The sequence below is a fragment of the Musca autumnalis genome, unplaced genomic scaffold (assembly GCF_047663935.1).
Source record: "Musca autumnalis isolate F117 unplaced genomic scaffold, ASM4766393v1 scaffold_3, whole genome shotgun sequence".
NCBI classification, from domain to species: domain Eukaryota; kingdom Metazoa; phylum Arthropoda; class Insecta; order Diptera; family Muscidae; genus Musca; species Musca autumnalis.
Window position 1 is genome coordinate 262,385,683 of NW_027411866.1, and position 8,853 is coordinate 262,394,535.

The 8,853-nt window shown below is 33.1% G+C and overlaps 1 protein-coding gene across 1 annotated transcript; it reads right to left on the minus strand.

Moving 5' to 3' along the window:
• Nucleotides 1-3,573: 3,573 nt before the first annotated feature.
• Nucleotides 3,574-8,563, minus strand: egh (beta-1,4-mannosyltransferase egh). The gene is made up of 3 exons (XM_073978397.1): nucleotides 8,266-8,563; nucleotides 5,775-6,754; nucleotides 3,574-5,652 (listed from the first exon to the last, which is right to left on the minus strand). Exons 2-3 carry the CDS (start codon nucleotides 6,573-6,575, stop codon nucleotides 5,074-5,076), a joined length of 1,380 nt encoding a protein of 459 aa, XP_073834498.1. The 5' UTR covers nucleotides 6,576-6,754; nucleotides 8,266-8,563; the 3' UTR covers nucleotides 3,574-5,073.
• Between the last annotated feature and the right edge of the window lie 290 nt (nucleotides 8,564-8,853).

The window sequence follows — 8,853 nt, forward strand, 5'->3', positions numbered from 1 at the left end:
AGCACAGCGAATGTCATAGGATGGTCGTGGATGCATAGCATTCAAATGAGGTAACGCAAACTTAATAAAACGCTTTTGTATTTTCTCAACTCTTGCTATTTGAATCTGTGTATTAGGGTGCCAAATCAATGAACCGTATTCAAGTTTTGACAGCACAAACGAGGAGTACAAAGTCTTTAGAGTATAAGGGTCAGAAAAATCTTTAGCATTGCGTTTAATAAAGGCAAGTGTCGAATAAACTCTTGGAATTAACTGATCCAAGTGAGGTTTAAAAGTAGACTTAGAATCAAAAAGAATACCCAAGTCCATAGCTTCATCCACCTTTTTTAGACTTGAATTTCCCAAAAAATATGAAATAGTAAACGGGTTTCGTGACCTTGTGTACGTTACATTGAAACATTTATTTAAGTTAACCTTTAAGCCATTTGAGAAACACCAATCGTTGAAACGATCAAGATCTAATTGCATAGCTGATACATTCGAAAAAGATCTTATTTTAGAATAAATTTTCAAATCGTCCGCATAGAGCAAAAATTCTGAATTTTTAAAAGAAACAAATATATCATTTATGTACAGAATAAACAATAAGGGGCCCAGAATACTGCCCTGTGGGACACCCGAAACCTGAAAATAAGGAAAAGATTCATACTTATCAATACGGACTATACATACTCTATTATAGAGGTATGATGAAAACCATTTATGAACAGAAGAATGTATACCCAGGGACAATAATTTTTCCAATAACAAGTTATGTGGAATTTTGTCAAATGCTTTTGAAAAATCTGTATATACTACATCAACTTGCAGACTCTCTTCCATTGCTGACAAACAATAGTCAGAGAAAACTGAAATATTTGATATTGTAGACTTATTTTTACGAAAGCAGTGTTGTTGAGGAATAATTAGTGACTTTGTGGAAAAATACAAAATGTCATAAATAGCATGTTCAAAGATTTTAGATATAGTAGTTAACTTGGAAATTGACCGATAGTTGGAAACATCATTGCGACTACCTGATTTATAAACAGGAGTTATGTACGACACTTTCCAACGATCAATAAAAACTCCTTCATTTAAAGATTTATTAAAAATGTGAAGAATTGGATCTATTAGTGACTGTAAGCAATTCTTTATTAAAAATGGACATAGGCCATCAGAATCAATCTTCATTGAATTTTTTACTTTATTTATAGCACTCCGAATATTATCGGCAGTCAAAGTTATTTGCCCTAAATTTAAGTTTGACGAAATATTATTAGTATGATGATCGCTTACACGTACATCGAAGTTTGAGCGAAAAAAGTCCGCAAAGAAATTTACAATTTCTTCAGCATTGTCAGAACTGTTACTATCATAGGTCATTGCAGAGGGAATATCAGTACAGCGTTTTTTAGCCTGCACGAAAGACCAAAAATTCTTTGGATTTGTATGAATATTAATATATTAGGGACATATATTTTTTGAGAAAAAAATATATCATTCGGAAAAAACCATTTCCCAGATAGACTTCTTCATATCAATGATATGTAACCTCCTCCAAGTTCGAACGATAAGCCGCGCAGTAAATCTCCGCTTGTAGAGGCGATACAACGTTTGTTAATATGTGAGGTATTTTGTTAAAATTTAAAAAAATAAAGCCCTAATAAACATGTGCTTCTTTGATTTCTACAACAAAACATTGATGTGGAACCATAAAAATTGAAAATGTAACGAATTTTCATTCATGTTTTCCAAAATATTCAACCAAATGTGAAAAATTTTTAGTTTTTTAAATTCCAATAATTTATAGACATTTCCTTGTTTTGTTTACAAATACAACTGGCAGTAACGTTACAAACAAAAACAAATTCCTTTGTAGTTGTTGTTCGAGTTGTATTTGTTGTAGTAATAACTTTACCTTGTATTTGTTCTACCATGCATAAGTCCGTGTTTAGACCACAGCCGACCAAGAAGAGGGCACACAAAATTCTCAATATTTGCAACTTTTGACAGTGTGTTAGTAAAGTTGTATGCACGCAGCTGCAAAACAAAAACAAATCAAAACATTTGTGTGCTCTTTCGTTGCGTTCGGGTCGTGTGTGTGTGAATTGCCGAAAAACTTTGTAACTTTAACAATATCAAAGCACGACATTGGTTTAGACACACGGGAAAGTAAATTCAGCTTTTAGGCAATAGGGGGTAGGAAAGAGTATTGAGGAGCTCTTTCCTCTCCGCTCTCTCCCAAAAACTCAATTTACTTTCCCGAGAAATTTGTGTGTCTAAACACAGACTAAGGTGAAAGCTTTTTTATGACTTTATTTAAACGCATTTTACATTTAACGTGTTTTATAAAACATGCGTCAAATAAATGACGTAAATTCCAAAAACACATGTTTTAAGTGTAAGTGTAAAATGCGTTTTAAGTGAGATAAAAGCTGTGTTCCAGAACTAAAAAGTTTTTACAATTTTTACGACTTTTACACATTTTACTCGAAAAAGCGTTCCCGTACACAAAAAAGTTGTAAAACGTTCACTTCTCTTTAAACAAAAATGGCGCTGAATGACGCTATCTTTAAAAACTTTTTACACGACAAATTTGGGCGAGTAAAAAAATAGTAACATGGTTGCCGGCGTCTGATTGGCTGATACGCCGACTTTGACATTTGTTCCAGTTTTTTTGACGTATTTTCCATTTTTCCGTTCCCGAACTATTTCAAAAAACTTGTTTGTGAGAACAAAAATTTTGCAGTTCTCTCTTTTACGAGTTTTACCATTAAAAAGTACGGGAACGAAGCTAAAGTTAGTTTTACTGCTGTGGGGTGTATATTTTATGTAGTCAGTCTCATTGTCATAACTATAAGCGAAAAATTCACATTAAGCGACAACCAAACCTAGTTTTGGACTATGTTGACGATTTTCCAAATTTTATTGACGATTTCCGATCAAAAACTGTCGGCAACGCTGGTTCTACAATTTTCTCCAAAGAAATTTGTCTGGTAGCCTGTGGTAGAAGAGAACGCAATTTTTGTTATCTCTCTCTCTTAAAAATTGCTACCAGTTTTACCACTTTTTGGGGTTAGGGAACGCTTTGCAGGTTAAGTATGTACGTTGCCGTACTCTCTTTTCCAATGTCAGCCCTTGTATAACTAAGGCGGCACACTACTGTACCACAAATATTCTTTCTTTTATGTTGGACATCGTTGATGTTAAGTTGATTTTATTAACATCCTTTATTTGCTAGCCCTTATTAGGTAAAAAATCGATTCATTAAACAAATTGTTGATTCGTACCAGTTCCACAAAAGGGTAGTAACTCAAAATTGTGAAATGTCGACTTTTTTTAAAAAGCGATACCACCCACCTTAAAAATCTCCATTATTTAGTCTACTTTTTTATGCAAATCTTCATGTCCTCAGAGTTACTGCTAAAGTATAAACAGTTTTTTGCCTCTACTGTAAAATATGTATAAAATTTTGAGTTATTACGATTTTGATGAACAGGTTTGATTGTTAGTTCAATGTTATGTCTTCTTATAATGCAATCATAATCGATCCATGGGTTTGTATGTATAACAAGATTAAAACAATATCCATTTTAGACGGTTTTATTATAAATGTTTATTTTTGGTATTGTTCTCGTTTTATGATGTTATTCCATAAAGCCATAAAATAATTTAGTTGTGAATTTAACAAGATATTATTCCATTTGTATACTCTAACTTATGGTTATTTTATTATTTCGTTTGTGTTGTTTTATTATTTTTGTCGTTTCTAAATAAGAAATTTCATTTAAAATACTGATTTTCTCTGTCGTAATATGTATGTATATATATTCAGTAACTTAAGTTAAATGATGAAGCAAACAGAGAGAATAATACAATCTACATACATACACTTTGGACTTAATAGTAGCAATTAATAATAAATATAATTGGTGTAACAATTTATACATCGGGAGTATATGTCCCATATAGAGATGCAGTAATAACGTCACGTATATATGTGTTCTACACACATGTTCGTTTGAAACTATGACAAATTTTCTTTAAAAATCATATTATTTTTTGCATCTTTTTTCTCTCCAATAAGAACAAGTAAATGCCAAATGTCAGTGTCTTTGACCCCATTTATTATTAATGAATTATAACAATGTTATATGTATGTTAATTAGAGAGTTGAGATTCTTGTTAGAGCATGGGACATCGTTTCAAGTGTAACAGCAAATAAAAAGTGCCGAGTGTCAAGAGTTGGTGCGTGATCATGCGACAATCTGTTAAAAGTTGTTTATTATCGTTTGTGGCATTTCTTTTTAATTTTATTTGGTATGTTTAGGGTTTTGTAAAATAGGTATGGAATAAGTACATATAAGAAGAAAACACAGTTTTCATAAAATATTCGCGAACTCGTGTTTTTGTATGGATCATTTAATAGTTAATGTACACAAATATTGTGCTTTATAAACATAACTACAGCAAATTATCTATACATACATATAAAAAATACATACCTTCAAATAATACTTTGGCATAAACAACACATGTATACGAAAGGACACATTGTGTTCTTTTGTATATCAAGGCAAATCTCCTGAATCAAGTACAACGACAGATCCAGGCTTTGTCCTATTCGCCACCTAATGTTCGATTTAAACGACACTGAGTTCTGTTCAAGATACACATTCTATAATGTACAAACGAGACAAGTATCGATAGGATGGAAACAGTAATAATCAATATACGATTCGACTTACAACTAGATACAATACAATAAAATTACAAGCTACAAAATATGGTTGTGATCCTTTTCGAAGGGAGGAGGTGAAAATTTGTGAGTGTTTGCATGTGCGTGAATAAATCTTTGATCAGTGGTTCCTCGAAAGTGTTTAGTGACACCGAAAGACAATCTTCCAAGTTATATCACTTTTAGTTGGTTATTTCTACGTGTGGAAACTAGTAGTGACTTGTGATATTAGAGGGTTGGGAGGAATGAGTTCCCCAATCATATGCAACATTAAGCCTTTCATTTGGGCCCTTATCACAAAAATATTTAGCTTTGAGTAAATAGGGTTTTCTTAATGCACCATTACCGCATTTCTAGACCACAACGGATTCTAATGCCCTCACATCTTTTTGTACAACGTAGAATTTATGTTTCTTGCCAACTAATCCCCAAATAACGGCTATGTTTTCGATGACCACGTTGACGGGTATGGTGCAAACGGCTCCCAAAACACATGCCAAAAATTTCACCAAACCAAATCGATACAGCGAGAAAGACTTGATAACACCAAAGACGTACATATAAATATTAACGGCCGCTATAAAAGCACACACAAAGTCGACAATGTTTGGACACGGAATTGGATACAATCCGGCAAATAAAATGTTCGATGTAGATAGCGGCATAGTCACCCAGGAGTAAACGCTTATTCCCAATAAGAGTTTATGCCGAATTGGAATCATCTTTGAATGTACCACTAGGAGAATGCCTTGGAGCCAACGTTTACGTTGTTGTAAGAAATCTAACAGAGTAAAAGGAGATTTTTCGTACATCTCCCCTTCGATGAAGTTGAACGTAAATCCTTGAGCAAATGCTCGCATTGCAAAGAAACAATCCTCAGCCACTGATCCATCGATGCCATTGTCAAAAGATACCTGTCTTTCGGCGCCCACCTGTAACAAATAAGAAAATTATAGCGAGTCAAAAACTATCTACCTTTTTTGCAATCAAAAAACGATTTTATTTTACAACTCGATAGATTTGCCAATTGGCCAAGAACATTATTTATACTTACTTGAGTAACCACATAACTTCCCTTCCAGCTGAATAGGGGTTTGTGGAATAGCTTGAATTGTAGTCGCAATTTACCCATATCATCGGACACTCGGAAACTATCGGCCAAGGTGGTAAGCCAGTTCACAACATTTTCGTTAGCGTAGGTTATAAGACCTTGCCCAAAGGGATGTTTTCCGTCGAGAACAAAATTTATAATGCCACGAACAGAATTCTCAGTTAGCAACGTTTCTTCATCCAAATGTACTATCCAGTCGTTATCATTTAAAACATTCACATTATCCTCCAAACAATATTGCAGTGCTCTCGATTTAAACAATGCCCCAGTTCGTGTTTTGTATTCCTTTGGAACAACGATTTCCCGGATACGTCTATGATGGGCCAAGTGAACAGCTTTGTCTGTCACAACTTCAATTAGAAAATTCTCCAGGCCTGTGTCCAAGCATGTATTCATATTCCTCAATACATTGCTCTTAACCAAATCTGGAAAATCGCCTCTTGTAACTACGCGAATGCATATGAAGGGTGCCAATAACGGACTACCCTTCAGCACAACTTTTTCGGGAAAAGCGTTGTAAAAGACTAATCCGCAAAAGTTGAATAATACCTGTGGCAGTGTGAGGAAAGTGAGAAAGCGAAGAAGGTAAAGCAGCACTGTGGCCAATTGGCCATATTCCACCCATGGATCTAGAACAGTAAATGAATTTTCGTCGATCTTTATGCCTCCGGAAAAAATTTCAAATCCAAATATTACTGCAATAAGCAACGAACAATGTAATAAATGTTTCGTACTCGAATTCATTATGGTGATACAAATGATCGGCTTCGGCCTCACTTAAAAATTGATTCAATTCGTTTCTTCGTTCTTTGTTTGTCTTTTCGCTATTTTCTCACTTTTCAAAAGTTCATAAATGAAGACGTTCGTTTTAGTGTTTCAAAAGTCGTATGGCACATTTAATCCATGGATACACCTCGTTTTGTCTAAAAATAGATTATTAGAGTTAACATTTAAATAATACCGAATCTATTCATTATTTTAATACTTTTTTTCTAGTTCAATTGTGAAATAAATGTACAAAATGTTTTTATTGATCTTTTTTCCGCATTATAAAAACATTGATGCGACGAGCTATGAACATCGTCTTTCACATCTAGTTTTAAGCAATTTCGTCAAAACAAAATTTTCATAGACTTATTTAGATATCGAAAGCGAATTGAATTAGATTTAAACATGTGATAAACATCCGTCACTTTGTTTAGCATTTTTAAAATGTTTTTAAGCTTGTCAGCATCACTAATGACATTTTCAAACTAATAACATGTTAACGAAACAAATTCGTATCCGTACTTTATAAAAAATTCGTCAGTATCTTAATGATGACTCAACCAAATATCGTATATGAAAAGAAAACTATATTCTGATTTATTTATAAAATTGGAGCTTCCGAGCATGACTACGTTCGCGAGAAATGCGGGTATAATAATCAGTAATGGCAACAAAAGAAAAGTACAAAGATAACGAAGGTTGGTTGGTGACTCTTGTGGAAGTTATCATATAAATTCTTATCTAAAAAGACCAAGGTATACATATGTCGTTATACAATTTGTCATTGAGTTAGGAACCCCAAATCTAGATTTTTTAATTTATAAAATCGGTTGGATTGATGTCGTACTTGGAATAAAACATTGGAAATGTTTCTACGTCTATATGATCGGTTTTAAGTAGTCTAATAGTTTGTTTGCATTCTAGTGGATTTCAAATTAAATATCCATTGCGTATAAGTCAAATAAAATCCTTTGGATTGGTTTTAGGATTTATTTCACATACAAGCAATATAGGTATTTGAAATCCACTGGAGTTCGTAAACGCAAACATACTATAATTAGCGTTATCATCATGGAAAGACTTCGGTAAATCCGATAAAGTTGCCAACTTGAAAGAGTTAAAACTATTTTTATGCCCTAATCCTAATACAAGAAAACTCTGATATAAAGAGGTATAAAATCTAATATATATGTATATATATATATATCTTTAAGGCATACGGCCAAGTAGCCGAGTGTTATTTTTAAAGTCCATGTTTTACATCCTCTCAAAACAATATTGATTTGATTGTCATGCATTTTTTCACTTGGTTTACATGTCTGTCCAATGTCTTCTGTACAGCAATTGAGATTTCATATGACTAATTACATTTATTAATATACTAAATACGTTTACAGGACGTTTATAGAAATTTAATACTTATTGAGGTCCCAAATTTTAACAACGTTTTCTTTCTCTTTGCACATCAAATTCCGCTAACGTGAGTGACTAAGAGGAAAGTGATTCCATCTAATATCAACAAAAATTTTCATTGTGACGTTATTCTATAAAACATAGTTTTGATATGCATTAAAAATATGAGATTTTGTGTTTTGCATATCAATCTACACAAAATTTTACTTCTTATTTACTCTATATTATTTTAATATATTCTGTAAACACTCACTTTATCACAATTTTTCCGCACACAAACACACATACAACACACACGTTAAGTGAATAATTATTAATGAATTGCACAGTTATTCGGTATCTGTAGCATTTTCCACACGCTCCGCTTATATTTTTATTGCAAACTTTATATGTTAATTATTTTCTGACTAAATCTTATATAAATTTGTTTAATATGTTTGTTTGTATATGTGCGGAGAAATTAGTAGGGCTTTTTAATAGATTTTTCAACCATTTCTATTAGGGATGGGTAAGTCGACTTTCGATTAATCGACTTTCGCAGCCAAAAGTCTAAAATCGTAGTCGACTTTTGTCTGGGGAGAAAATTGCATAATCGAATATTTCAGATCTGTAGTAGAGTTGTATAGTTCATGAACGAACTAGTTCAATTGAACGATTCATTGAAAAGAGCGTATGGACTAGATCAGTCGATATAGTTCATTATAGTTCAAAAGCTCACTGAACGCCGACCGAAAGATCCATGGAATTCACATATGAATAAAGTGACGCCGTCTTTTGTGCTGATTGATGCCTTCGTAATGTAATGAGTTTTGTTTATGTTTTTGGTCACTGTGAAGTGTCA

Bases quoted from the DNA above. Each gene is read 5' to 3' on its own strand.
- egh (XM_073978397.1), bottom strand. From the start codon at position 6,575: ATGAATTCGAGTACGAAACATTTATTACATTGTTCGTTGCTTATTGCA. The intron at 5,653-5,774 runs GTAAGTATAAAT...TATTTGTTACAG, and splicing joins GAAGTTATGTGGTTACTCAA to GTGGGCGCCGAAAGACAGGT.